This window comes from Callithrix jacchus, chromosome 5 (genome assembly GCF_049354715.1).
Source record: "Callithrix jacchus isolate 240 chromosome 5, calJac240_pri, whole genome shotgun sequence".
Classification (NCBI taxonomy): Eukaryota; Metazoa; Chordata; class Mammalia; order Primates; family Cebidae; genus Callithrix; species Callithrix jacchus.
The window spans coordinates 52,120,897-52,135,917 of NC_133506.1; the positions used below are offsets into that span (position 1 = coordinate 52,120,897).

The 15,021-nt window shown below is 42.3% G+C and overlaps 1 protein-coding gene and 1 non-coding gene across 2 annotated transcripts in view; both read left to right on the forward strand.

Moving 5' to 3' along the window:
* RTF2 (replication termination factor 2) overlaps positions 1–15,021 on the forward strand; it is a 53,348-nt gene that overhangs the window by 6,184 nt on the left and 32,143 nt on the right. The window contains exons 3-5 of the mRNA XM_002747701.7: positions 648–741; positions 3,214–3,353; positions 9,458–9,536. Of these exons, the coding sequence (XP_002747747.1) occupies positions 648–741; positions 3,214–3,353; positions 9,458–9,536 (313 nt within the window). The remainder of the gene's footprint in view (positions 1–647; positions 742–3,213; positions 3,354–9,457; positions 9,537–15,021) is intronic.
* LOC118154400 (small nucleolar RNA U13) lies at positions 1,761–1,864 on the forward strand. Its single transcript, XR_004744263.1, has one exon. It is a non-coding gene; the product is annotated as a small nucleolar RNA U13 (small nucleolar RNA).

Consider the following 15,021-nt stretch of genomic DNA (forward strand, 5'->3'; position numbering starts at 1 on the left):
GAGTGCTGGCCTAGTGTTTTCACACCTTCTGGTTTTAATTTTTAAAGAAAAATTGGAAATATTTACTTTTATATTAAATTTCCCAATTAAAAAAAAAATCCTTGTTCAGGTTACATTCATACCCTCCGACTGCCAGTTTGCCACCCTTGATTTAAACTAATTTCTGGACAGACACAGTGGCTCATCCCTGTAATCCCAGCACTTAGGGAGGCTGAGATGGACAAATCACCTGAGGTCAGAAGTTTGAGACCAGCCTGGCCAAAATGGTGAAACCCTGTCTCTACTAAAAATACAAAGATTAGCCAGGCATGGTGGCTCACACCTGTAATCCCAGCTACTTGGGAGGCTGAGGCAGGAGAATTGCTTGAACTTGGGAGGTGGAGGTTGCGGTGAGCTTAGATTGTGCTATTGCACTCCAGCCTGGGTGACAAGAGTGAAACTCTGTCTCAAGTAAATGCATAAATAATTTTCTTCTTTGTATGCTCTGGAAATAGTTGAAACAGGGTTAAATATATTTTTAATAATTCAGGGCATTTCTGTTATCAAATGTAAATGACTTTTGGATTGTGTTTAGTTTATTCTTCTTCCTTTGGTTGTTTGAAAGTTGTTTGTTGAGATAATATTTTGACTAATACTTATTGTTGCAGACTTTATAACAAAGATGCCGTCATTGAGTTTCTCTTGGACAAATCTGCAGAAAAGGCTCTTGGGAAGGCAGCATCTCACATTAAAAGCATTAAGGTAATACAGGTGATTGCGAAGTTCTGTGAGGGTCTCAAAAGTGTCTGAAGTTCATTTTATAGAAATCATACATGTTAAAGACTGAACTCAGAAATTTGGGATTCTAGTCCCACCCGGCCATCTAATACATGTATGAGATTGGGAGGCCTCTTAAATCTCAAGCCACACGTTCCACCATGCATACTTGCTACATTATAAATCTGTTGTGATTTCACCTATGTGTTGTGCTTTGAAAATTCTCGGATGTTCTGTATTAATGTCGGGAGGCATTATTTTCATTATTAAGATTCACCTACTTGGATTTTGGATTTGGAAGATACTTTTGTAGAATTAGAGAGTTTTATGGATCACTGTTGAACCATATGGTTAGCATCTGGTGATTAAAGGTTCTAATTGGCGTTAAAGTTCTTTCATAAAAGTGAAAAAGCAAGGTTTTTAATAAAGGAAATTTCTTGACAGGACACAAATTTTCAAGTATGATCAGTGGAAAAACCTCAGAAAAGTAGCAAAGAATTTGAGAACCATCAGGCTAGTCAAACCCATCATCTCTCTGTAAATGACTCACTTGAGGCCATACGGCTAATGAAGTACTGAAACCAGAACCAGATTCCCTAACTCCCAGTCTAAGGCTCTAGGTTTTTCCTTGCTTCCTTCCTCCCTTCCTCCCTCACTCCCTTCCTCCCTCCCTCCCTCCCTTACTTCCTCCCTTCCTGCCTGCCTTCCTCCCTCCCTCCCTCCCTCCCTTCCTTTCTCCCTCCCTTACTTCCTGCCTGCCTTCCTTCCTTTTCTGTGTCTCTCTGTCTCTGTCTCTCTTTCACATTATTAGGCTATTTGTTCAAATTTTTGGGGTCAGTTACAGGATATGTTCATTTTGGGCAAATTAATAATTCTGAAATGTGGCTAATGTTAGTGCTGTAGAAATTTTTCTGATTTTAATGGTCTTTTACCTTGGGAAGAGAATTTATTCCTGAAAAACCTATGGTAGTATGAATCTTCTTACATCAAAAATTCGATTAACAATTCTTCTGTTGTTCATAAGTTTTATGATTGGGGTTTCACGTGCATGTATGAGATGTGCCTCTCTCAAACCTTGTTGTGATATCAGCACATTACTCATCTGACATGAAAAATTGCAGTTATTATTGACAATAATTCATACAGTTCTATACTTAAAATGCATGTAATATTCACTTTTATATGGTTGAATCTTTAATGAAAAAAAAACAAGAAATTAGAACAGTAAAGAAAAAAAGGATACAAATAAAACAATGCAAATACATAAGATTGTAATTACTGTCAGTTAACAGTCCACAAATACTTGGAGCAGAGAACTCAGTGAGACTCATGCTAGCTCTTGACCACGAAGCTGATTGTATGAATAATGATTTGCCTTTTGAGACACTCAGCTGCTCTCTAGAGTGTTGAAATCAAAATGGTCTCATTAAATATGAAGAAATGCCTCAAATGCAAAAGTAGTGCTATTGTATCAAATTCCTTGTAAAGTTGGAAATTCTTGAAAAGCTCAATAGCTGTGTTTTGGAGTATGACAATATTTTCTGGCTAATATTGTGCCTTATCTCATTAGTCCTTGGCCTCACATTTTACTGTCTATTCAACTATTTTTTATATATATCTTGTACATATATGTATATGATATATATAAAATTGTATATATATAAAATTATATATACACATAGATAAACATATATGTAAATGTTTTATTTTGTTTTGTTTCTGCTTTTTTCAACAATTACATAAATGTAGATGATCAGTAACATGGAGCAGCCTCAGAGAGGATTGATTCATCAGCAGGGAGAGAAAGCATTCTTTCTGGGTGGAACTAATGCAAAGCTTTCTCTTAGTGGAGTAATTTTTTTATGTGAGACAGTACTTTCCCGTAAGTTAAAATAATTTGTGCGGTAGAAGTAACTTAACTAATTTACTTGCTAGTCAGTGAATTGAAAAAATCTTGTTTTCTGTTTTCTTTTCTGATTTTTTTGAGATGGAGTTTTGCTCTTGTTGCCCAAGCTGGAGTGCAATGGCACAATCTCGGATCACCACACCTCTGCTTCCCGGGTTCAAGCGATTCTCCTGCCTCAGCCTCCTGAGTAGCTGAGATTACAGACATGTGCCACCACACCCAGCTAATTTTGTATTTTTAGTAGAGGCAGGGTTTCTCCATGTTGGTCAGGCTGGTTTCAAACTCTCAACCTCAGGTGATCTTCCCACCTCAGCCTCCCAAAGTGCTGGGATTACAGGTGTCAGCAACCATGCCTGGCCTTGTTTTCTGTTTTCTATTTATGATTTAATATTATATCCGTGTTTCTTATGGACCAGGGGAAAGTAACTATGAGGAAGAGATTTTGATGGGAAGGGCTGGAATAACAATTTGTTGACTTAGGTGGTTATTAAGGCAAAAGATGATCTATTTATCAAATGAATTGCTAAAATATTAATGGTTTTTTTTTCCAGAATGTGACAGAGCTGAAGCTTTCTGATAATCCTGCCTGGGAAGGGGATAAAGGAAACACTAAAGGTGACAAGCATGATGACCTCCAGCGGGCACGTTTCATCTGCCCTGTTGTGGGCCTGGAGATGAATGGCCGACACAGGTTAGTGACGGACATGGGACAGACTATATGGCAGGCTGGAGAAATAATGCTGGTCTTGTTAGCAGTTGTGCCATAGCTTAGCAGTCATGTGGCTTTCTTTCTGGTGTCCTTGGGTTTGGTAGCGCCTTGGAGGAAATGGTGCTCAGTCATGAGCACATTTCATTTCCCTCAGCCATTGGTACAAGGACTTCCAACAAGACCCAGCCTTGTCTGTGGCCTTCCATTCTTGAGGTAGGGAAGCGAAACCTGAAGTGAAGTGGGATTCTGAAAATGTCTCATGTGACACTTTTGAAACCTGAGTTTAATTATTAGATCATTTTTTCCTGTGGGATGAAAAGCAAAGGGCAGATGTTTCCCATCAAGCAAATCCCATTTCCTCCCAGTTGCTTTTTAATTTTTATTCTGTTTTATAGTTTTATTTTTATCATTTTTTTTTTTTAATAGAGATGAGGTCTCACTTTGTTGCTCAAGCTGGTCTTGAATTCCTGGCCTCAAGTGATCCTCCTGGCTCAGCATCCCAAAGTGCTGGGATTATAGGCATAAGCCGCCATGCCCGGCCACTAATTTTTATTTTTGTAGAGATAGGTTCTCCCTGTGTTGCCCAGGCTGGATTTAAACTCCTGGCCTTGTACGATCATCCCGAAGCACTGGGATAACACGTGGGAGCCACCGCCTCTGGGCACTAATGCTGAAAGTTGTGCAGCAGCAAGTAGAGTTCTAGAACCTGTGGTTAGTCTATCAACCAGAGGCTCAAAAAATGGTAACTTGCTTTGAATTTGTAGCTAACAAATTCTCTGGCAATAGCACCAGGAATCTTATGGTTGAGATTTGTGTAGCAAATGTAAGCAACCTGTATCTTTTCCTTTTTAAAAAATATGAAGGGTTGAATGGGTTAGTGCTTGCGTTTTCATAGGATGTCTCGCTAAGCAAAAGCATTAAGCCTTTTCCCCCACTGCTGAGAAGTACAGGCATACCTCGGAGATACTGTGGGTTCTGTTGCAGATCACCCCCGTAAAGCAAATACTCCTGTAAAGCAAGTCAAACAAAATGTGGGTTGCTTAGTACATGTAAAAGTTCTCTTTAGCAGGGCATGGTGGCTCCCACCTATAATCCCAGCACTCGGGGAGGCCGAGACAGGAAGATTGCTTGGGGCTAGAAGTTTGAGACCAGCCTGGGTAACATAGTGAGACCCTGTATTTACCAAAAAAAAAAATTTTTTTAACGAACCATTCATGGTGGCATGCACCCATGACATTACTACTTGGGAGGCTGAGGCAAGAGGATGACCTGAGCCCAGGAATTCAAGGCTGCAGTGAGGTATGATTATGCCACTGCAGAGCCTGGGTGACAGAGCAAGACCCTGTCTCAAAAAAAAAAAAAGTGATGTTTATATTATACTCTGTTGTTTTAAGTGTGCAATAACATTATGTCTTTTTAAAAAGTACCTTTCTTAATTAAAAATTACTTTATTGCTTAAAAAAATGCTAACAATCATCTGAACCTTCAGTGAACCTTCGGCTTTTTGCTGGTGGAGACTCGATGTTGCCTCGATGTTGGTGGCTGCTAACTGATCAGGGTGGTGGTTGCTGAAGCTTGGGGTGGCTGTAGCAGTTTCTTATAGTAAGACAACAATAGAGTTTGCTGCATCGATCGACTCTTTCACGAAAAATTTCTCTGTATGTAGCATGTGATGCTGTTTAATAGCATTTTACCCACAGTAGACCTTTCAAAATTGGAATCAATTCTCTCAAAGCCTGCAACTGCTTTATCAATTAAGTTTATGCAGCATTTCAAATCTATCATGTCAACAATATTTACAGCATCTTTACCAGGAATAGATTCCATCTCAAGAAACCACTTCCTTTGCTCATCCATAAGAAGCAACTCCTCATCCATTTGAGTTTGATCATGAAACTGAAGAATTTCAGTCATCTTCAGGCTCTGCTTCTAACTCATTCTCTTGCTATTCGACCACATTTTTATTACTTCCTCCACTGAAGTCTTGAACCCCTCCAAGTCATCCATGAGGGGTGGAATCAGCTTCTTCCAAACCCCTGTTGATGTTGATATTCTGCTCTCCTCTCATGAATCACAGATGTTCTTTTTTTTTTTTTTTTGAGATAGAGTCTGGCTTTGTTGCCCAGTCTGGAGTACAGTGGCACAATCACAGCTCACCGCAACCCCTGACTCCTGAGTTCAAGCAGTTCTCCTGCCTCAGCCTCCCAAGTAGTTGGGATAACAGGTGCTCACCACCACGCCTGACTAATTTTTTGTCTTTTCAGTAGAGACAGCGTTTACCATGTTGGCCAGGCTGGTCTCAAACTCCTGACCAAAGGTGATCCGCCTCCTGACCAAAAGGTGATCCGCCTGCTTCACCCTCCCAATATGCTGGGATTACAGGTGTGAGCCACCGCAAGACCAAATCACGGATATTGTTAATGACATCTAGAATGGTGAATTCTTTCCAGAAGGTTTTCAATTTTCTTTGCCCAGATCCATCAGAAGAATGGCAAAGGAAGGCTATGGCAGCTATAGCCTTATGAAATGTATTTTTAAATAATAAGACATTAAAGTCAAAATTCCTCTTGATCCATGGGCTGCAGCATGGTCATTGTATTAGCAGCCGTGAAAACAGCTTGAATCTCCTTGTACATCTCAGTCAGCGCTCTTCTGTGACTTAGGTGCATTATCAGTGAGCAGTAATATTTTGAAAGGAATCTTTTTTTTTTTGAGCAGTAAGTCTCAATATTAGGCTTAAAATATTCAGTAAGCTGTGTTATAAACAGATGTACTGTCATTCAAGCGTTGTTCCATTTCTAGAGCACAGGAAGAGTAGATTTAGCATCATTCTTAAAAACCCTAGGGTTTTCGTTGGCTTCAACTGAAAGCCACCAGCCATGTTAGACCTTAATGAGAGTGGGCTTGTCCTCTGATACTTTGAAGCTAGGCATTGACTTCTTTTTAGCTTAGAAGTCCTAGATAGCATCTTCTTTCAATGCAAGGCTACTTTGTCTTCACTGAAAACCCGTTGTCTGGTGTAGCCATCTCCAGATATCTTCTGGAGAACCCTGCAGCTTCTCCATCAGCACTTGCTGCTTCCCCTTGAACTTTTATGTTGTGAAGATGTCTTCTTTCCCTAAACCTCATGAACCAACTATTACTAACTTCCAACTTTTCCCCTGCAGCTTCCTCACCTCTCAGTTTTCACAGAATTGAAGAGTTAGGGCCTTGCTCTGAATTAGGCTTTGGCTTAAGGAACTGTCACTGTGACCAGTTCGATCTTCTGTCCAAGCCACTGAAACTTTCTTCATATCAGCAGTAAGGTTGTTTCTTACCATTCATGTGTTCACTGGAGTGGCACTTTTAATTTCCTTCAAGAACTTTTCCTTTGCATTCACAGCCTGACTAAGAGTTTGGTTTAAGAGGCTGGCTTTCGGCCTATCTTGGCTTGGATCTGCCTTCCTCACTAAGCTTAAACATTTCTAGCTTTTGATTTGAAGTGAGAGACATGCAACTCTTCCTTTTACTTGGACCCTTAAAGCCCATTGTAGGGGTCTTAACTGATCTAATTTCAATATTGTTGTGTCGCAGGGAATAGCGAGAGCTGAGAAGGAGAGAGATGGGGGAATGACCAGTTCATGGAGCAGTCAGAACACACACATTTGTCAACTGAGTTCACCATCTTGTATGGGTGTGGTTTCTGGCACCCCAGAACAATTACAAAAGTAACATCAAACATCACTGAGCACAGATCACCATAGCAGATATAGTAATCATGGAAACATTTGAAATATTTGAGAATCACCAAACTGTGACACACAGACATGATATGAACACATGCTGCTGGGTAGATGCTAACAGATTGCTAGATGCAGGATTGCGGTGAGCCTACCGTCTGCAAAATAATCACAATATCTGTAAAGCACAGTAAAACAAGGTGTGCTTGTATCCTCAGTAGCTGATAGTCCAGACTGCCCTCTGGAATCTTCTGTCAAACACACAACATATTGAAAGGTAGCATTTTTTACTACTTTCATTCAGGAAGGGCCTGGGGCAAAGCATCTTGAGTAAGTAAAAATGGTTTCATTAAGCTATAAACAAATATTTAATCTTGAGCATTCTGGCACATTGGTGTCCTGTTTATTTAATAGGTATACATGAACACCCTCTCAGTGTGCCAGGTGGTGTTGCATGTGGCAGACTGTACCCGGGAAACTAACCGTCCTGTTCTGAAACTGAAGAACTAGGGGCTTCATGGATTTGGGTTAGGGCCTTCATGGATTAGGGCCCAAGGATCTTTTTCTTTTAAATATTACACTGCTCTTCAAATAATCTGAATTTAAACCACTTCGGGCTCTCTTTTAAACTACCGTTGGGGTCAAGTAGGGACATATTCGGGAAACCAGACTCATTTACCTAACCATGTCCAACTTCTCTCTGTGTGTGTGTGTGTGTGTGTGTGTGTGTGTGTACGCACGTACATATATATATATATATATACACACACACATTAATTGAGTTCATCTTATATGGGTGTGGGTGTGTGGCTGTACACACACATATATATACGTTTGTATTTGAGGTGAATGTCACATAAAATTGGTTTTTTGTTTTTTGAGATGGAGTTTCACTCTTGTTACCCAGGCTGGAGTGCAATGGCGCGATCTCGGCTCACCGCAACCTCCACCTCCTGGGTTCAAGCAATTCTCCTGCCTCAGCCTCCTGAGTAGCTGGGATTACAGGCACGTGTCACCGTGCCCAGCTAATTTTTTGTATTTTTAGTAGAGACGGGGTTTCACCATGTTGACCCGGATGGTCTCGATCTCTTGACCTCGTGATCCACCTGCCTCTGCCTCCCAAAGTGCTGGGATTACAGGCGTGAGCCACCGCACCTGGCCCAAAATTGGTTATTTTAAAGTATGTGTTCAGTGTTATTTAGTACATTCACAGTGTTGTACAGTCACCACCTCTGTCTGGTTCCAAAACATTTTTATGACCCCAAAAGAAAGCCTCCTGCCCATGAAATAGTTACTCCCCATTGCCAGGCTGTTTCCCTCTTCTGGATATTTCACACACATAGAATCATATAATATGTAACCTTTCGTGTGTGACTTCCCACTTCTTTTTAAGAAAACTGGAGCTCACCTCAGAAGAGGAACTTAGCAGAAATGAGCTCCACAGTGGGGTCTCGAGTCGGAGTTCCCTGCAGCCTGTTGCTCTGCCTCTGGCTTCTCTTGTTGTTTTTCCTTTGATTTGCTGGTCAGTCTCTTCTCTTTTTTCTCTTACCCAATGAATTGAGCTTTACTTATTTGACTTTGTCCATCTGTTATTGATAAGAGCTTCCTCACTTGAAATTGGTTATTGGATTAGTTTGTATGTGGTCATCTCTTGATATATGTGGGAGATTGGTTCCAGTACCCCCTGTGGATACCAAAATCTACAGATGCTCAGGTCTCCGATATAAAATAGCACAGTATTTGCATATAACCTACACACATCCTCCTGTATACTTTAAATCAACTCTAGGTTACTTACGTTGCCTATTACAGTGTATTGGGGCACTCTTGGCCTCAAGTGATCCTCCCACTTTGGCCTCCCAGAGCACTGGAATTTATAAGCGTGAGCTACTGTGCCCAGCCCCAATCTCTTGAATTACTGCCTGATAGGTAAAAAAAATGATGGGTCATGGTTTTAAAAGGCATTTTTTTTAACATTTGAGGTTAAGAATCTTTTGGTCTTTATATATTTTGTGTATGAACTGCATGTTAATCCTTTTCATCCATTTTTCTATTATATTGTTGACTGTTACTGAGACCCTTTTGAATATTCATAAAATAAGCTCCGAATCTTATATTTATTGAAAATAGTTCCTCCCTGAGTTCCTGTTCTTTTGACTTTTTATGTTTGCGGTGTCAGTTTCAATTTTTTTTTTTTTTTTGGATATAACTGATTTTTTTCTTTTTTTTTCTGGCCCTTTTCTATGAGAATGTACTCGTTTTTTTTAATGGAGTGTAGTGTAACTATTTTAATCTTTGTGGTTCTTGGGTAAATGGGAATTGATTATGTGATGAATATAGTCATACCCCATTGCGTTATTTCTCTAGGTTCTGCTTCCTTCGGTGCTGTGGCTGTGTGTTTTCTGAGAGAGCCTTGAAAGAGATAAAAGCGGAAGTTTGCCACACGGTGAGTTCTTGACAAATACCATTTGTTCCTTCTCCGTAGCTGAGGAGGTCAGATGGTTTAAGGTCCTTTCCCTCCATTTGTTCTTTCTGAAACTCAGCTCTCATGAGTTGCTTTTCTGCTTCCACGGCTCTTGGTTGCTGGGTGTACAGACTCCAGCCTCTTGTCACCTGACTACTGCCTGCCAGTCCAGGTCAGACCACATGACAGCCATATCCTGCACATGCTGCTGCCTCAGTTTCCTCTAGTGGGCCTGCTGTCCTGGAGGGCCTGTTCCCCTGTGAGCCCTAGTTCCATAGTTCTTTCTTCTGTGACTCCCTGATGCTAAACCTCCTTCCACATTCCCCAAGCACCTTGTTTCTCACTCCTTCCATCGTAATGCAGTTGTGTGTGTATTTGTCTGTTTCCCTACCAGACTTAGTTTTTCAGGATAGGAAACAAGACTTGTTCATCTCTTTATCCATAGGGCTTATTCTCTCCAGGGCATGTAGAATGTCCCCAGTAAATGCTTGCATGAGTCACGAGTAACTAGGCTTGAGAGCTAGCCTCAGCCCACATGGAGGAAATACCGATGGCTTTAATGGCGTTGTGCTGAAGCCACAATGTTTGTGTCTTTGGTGTACTGCTAGCCTGCTGCTTCATTTAATGTCATGGATGCCAGCAACTTCTGACTGTGTTTTGTGTGTATCAACCCTGTTTGTATTTCATTCCCTATATTGTTGCTCCCTGTTGTGAAAGCCTGCAGCTTTCATTAAGTGATGGTTGGGCTAGGCACTGATATGTGCGATAGCAAGCTGAATAAGATCCATGAAGGCCCTTTCCCCGCTGCATCCCACATTCTAACTGAAGAGAGAGACACTCAGATAGATGAGCAAGACAGAATCGATTGTAACCAACGCCAGGAAGGAAACGCATGAGACAGTTTGACGGAGGGAGAGAGGCTGGTGTAGTGGTGGTCGGCAAAGGCATCTCTGGAGGTTTGGGCTCAGACCCGAAGGGCACAAGGCAGCCAGCCATGCACAGCCTGAGTAACAGCCTCTTAGGCAGCAAGAACAATGTGCAAAAGCTCAGAAGTGACAGAGGACTTTTCGAGTTTAGGAAACAGAAAGTGTGGGGCCTGTGAGGGGAGTAGATGAGATTAAAGAGTTAGGCAGGGATTGCCTCATGCAAGTTCTGGGGAGCCGCATTGGGGCTTAGGGATTTCATTCTAAGAGCATCAGGAAGCCAGAAGGCAGCTTTAAGCCAGATGGATTGTGCATTAGTTTTTAAGTAACTGTTCTAAAAATCTTAGACAGGGAGGAGGACGCTGGGCGGCTCCAGTTACCCAAGCCCAGAGGCAGGCAGAGGTGAGTGGGGAAGAGGTCAGTGGGGGTGGTGAGTGTGTCAAGTTTGGGGTGACTATGAATAAAGCCTTCATAGAATGAGGGGTCTGTCTTATTAAGCTTTCTTGTAAGAAAACAAATTCAAAGAAGACATTTGGGAATTGGTTGATAGCATTCCACCAGAAGTATGGATCATGTCTCCTGTATTAAGATGATGGCATAGATTTCAGGGGAAAATAAGATTTAGATGACATGGTTGGTTCCTGTGCTCAAGGAGATTTCAGTCCTGCAGGAGCCATGCGTTATGCGAAATGTCACGCTTTTGAGACATCATTACTTTGCTTTTTGAGGCCAGGTACCAAATGGATAGTAAAAATATTGGCATTAAGATGCCAGAGAACTTTCTTTTGTCTGCTGGTGAGAAATGGCTTTATAAAGGGTGGGGCATTTGTTCTGGGCCTCAAAGGAAGAGCGTGGTTATTGGCTGAACTCCCAGCGATGGTCAGATTGCTGGTGGTCGCGGTGCAGCTCTGGGGAGGTACATAGTCAGGCACTGGGTATCTCTGTAAGGTGTTGTGTAACACCTCTCATAACTTCCTAAGTGAGTAGATCTTAAGCTCAGAGCTTTGGCAGACAGGATCTAGCAAAACTTTGGTATTCTCTGCATTTTTTATGGTAACTTTATGACAAAGAGTACTGTTTTTCTATATTTGTCCTAGGAATATAAACTTAACTGTTAGGTTGGGCATAGTGGCTCACACCTGTAATCCCAGCACTTTGGGAGGCTGAGGCGAGTGGATCACCTGAGGTCCTGAGGTCAGGAGTTTGAGATCAGCCTAGCCAACATAGTGAAACCCCATCTCTCCTAAAAATACAAAATTTAGCTGGGTGTGGTGGTGTGTGCCTGTAGTCCCAGCTGTAGAGGAGGCTGAGGCAGGAGAATTGCTTGAACCCGGGAAGCAGAGGTTACAGTGAGCTGAGATCACGCCACTGTACTCTAGCCTGGGCGACAGAGTAAGACTCCATTGCAAAAAAAAAGAAAAGAAAAAAGAAAAAGTTAATGGATAAAATTAAGTATAAATAATGGGTAGATTTAAATAAAAATATTAAGATATTGACAGTACAGTTGGGAGGGGAATGGCTGAAGTTTGCAAAACGCTGTTGTAAGTGCTGCACGGACTGTGATTGGTTAATGGGGGGAAGAGGAGGAGCAGCAGCATTGGTGAAGCGGAAGAAGCCAGGCAGTCATACTGAGATGAACAGCAGGTGTGATCAAGGCCTAGTCCTGTCAGGACTGTGGGCAGGGTGGGGGCAGCACAGGAGCAGGGAGAGAGGCTGAGGTGTGAGTTGGAGTGGATTGGGGAAACTTTCAAATGCCAGTCGGAGAAGCAGGAGTTCTAGTTCTTAAGAGTTCTCAGAATCATTCTAATGGTTAACCAGGTTTGGGGGCCCTACTGATGTAAAGCAATACAGTTTTTTTCTTATGCCCATAATAGTACCCATCTCTTAGATGGGTGCACAGTTTGCATTGGTTGGCCTAAAACATCCACGCTAGTAACCATGAGGACACATGCACAGTAAAACTGTACTGTCTGCAGAGCTGCACAGAGAAGTTGATTCTTTTTCATGGAAATACAGCATCATAGGGGAACTCTGAGATTATATTGTTGGTGCTTGGGAAATTATACTGAAAGCTAGTAAGCTGTTGACAGTCTGTACCTTGCGCACTTTAGGGGAAGGGAAGGAGGCAGGAGGAAAGAAGAACAGAGCCACGTCAGGATTGCATAAGGGACAGCAGAGACCAGGTGATGAGCAAGAGCGTAGGCTCCTCCCAGCTCCTCATGGAGGCCACCTTGGCTGTTGCGATGTTCTACAGTTATGACAGGACACTGGCTGAAATTCAGGAACACCTCAGGAAATTGTCTTAAAAATAAATCTGTTGCCAACAGAGAATAAATGAAAAAATGAGGAAATGCAGCTGGTAGCCAGTGGGAAAGTGCTTTGGGATCCTCAGTGTGTGGACCTGTGCAGGATGGACAGAGAGAAAAGACTGAGCAAGAGTTTGACAGCAGGAATGAGCCAGGATCCTGTGTGGGAGGCATGGAGGAGGGGAGCTTAGCTGCCGGGGGTTCATCCAGCAGGAGGGAAGCTTCACACATGCCCTGCGTTCAAACATGTGCACAGTTTAACAAATAGAGAGGAGGACAGTGTTAGACACACTTGCAAGTATACCCAGGAAGTCTTCTGGAAAGAACAATATAGGAAGGTAGGAAATGAAGCTGAGATTTACTGCAGAAGCCAAATGACCTAAATCAGTCATTCCCAAACCAGGCTGCACTTTAGAATCACCAGCCACAGTGGCTTATTCAGTTCCCATTTACCATCTCAGATTGAAGATGAAGCCTCAGAAAAGCTTTCTAGGTTGGTATAGAGCCCCATGGAGTTCTAGTTCTGAAGGATTCTCAGAATCATTCTAATGGTTAACCAGGTTTGGGGGCCCTACTGATGTAAAGCAATCCAATTTTTTTCTTATGCCCATAATAGTACCCATCTCTTAGATGGGTGCACAGTTTACATTGGTTGGCCTAAAACATCCATACTAGTAACCATGAGGGCACAATTTGTATTGGTTGGCCTAAAACATCCATACTAGTAACCATGAGGACACAATTTGCATTGGTTGGCCTAAAACATCCATACTAGTAACCATGAGGACACATGTGCAGTAAAACCATACTGTCTGCAGAGCTGCAAAGAGAAGTTGATTCTTTTCCATGGAAATACAGCATCACAGGGGAACTCAGATTATATTGTTGGTGCTTGGGATATTATACCGAAAGCTAGTAAGCTGTTGACAGTCTGTACCTTGCTCACTTCAGGGGAAGGGAAGGAGGCAGGAGGAAAGAGGAACAGAGCCATGTCAGGATTGCATAAGTTACAACAGAGACCAGGTGATGAGCAAGAGCGTAGGCTCCTCCCAGCTCCTCGTGGAGGCCACCTTGGCTATTGCAACTTTCTACAGTTATGACAGGACACTGGCTGAAATTCAGGGATACCTCAGGAAATTGTCTTAAAAATCTGTTGCCAACAGAGAATGGATGAGAAAATGAATGCTTTTTACTTGTATACTGTACATAAAAGTTGTCTTTGGAGAGCTGTGTTGAATACTCTGTGCTAGTTTGCTGGGGCTGCCATAATCAAGTACCCAAGATGACTTACCGGAAATTCATTCTTATAGTTCTAGACACTAACGTCCAAAATCAAGGTGTCATCAGGGTTAGTTTCTTCTGAGGGAGGGCTCTATGCCAGGCCTGTCCTTGGCTTATACATGGCCTTCTTTCTCTTCACATCATCTTCCCTCTGTCATGTCTGTCTTTGTATCCAGATTTTCCCTTACTAGGACAAGTCCTAATACTGGATTAGGGCCCACTTTAATGATGTCATCTTAACTAATTACATCTTCAGTGTCCATGTTTCCTGATAACATCACATTTTGTGGTACTAGGGCTTGGATTTCAACATAACAATTTTGCAGGGGGACATAATTCAACCTGTAATACACAATTTAGAAAATCATAGGGCGTGGGGCCGGGTGCAGTGGTTCATGCCTGTGCTCTCAACGCTTTGGGAGGGTGAAGTGGGTGGATCACTTGAGGACAGGAGTTCAAGACCAGCCTGGCCAACATGGTGAAACCCCGTCTCTACTAAAAATACAAAAATTAGCTGGGCGAGGTGGCACGCACCTATAGTCTTAGCTACTTAGGAGGCTGAAGCAGGAGAATCACTGAACCTGGGATGTGGAGGTTGCAGTGAGCCAAGATCATGCCACTGCCCTTCAGCCTAGATAACAGCAAGACTCTCTCAAAAAAAAAAAAAAAAAAAAAACCAGCATGGGACAGTCAGTGGCACATTAGAGTGGGAATCATTCATTTATGCAGGCAACCTTAAACTAGTCTGTGCTGCTATAACAGAATACCCAAGACTGGGTAATTTATGAAGAACAGACATTTATTTCCTCACAGCTCCAAAGGCTGGGAAGTCCAAGATCAAGGCACCAGCATCTGGTGTGAGCCTTTCTGCTGGGCTGTAATGATGGAATGCATTACATGGAGAAGGGAGGGAGGAACAGAGAGAGAGAACAAGAGCAAGAGTGAGCCTGCCTTGTC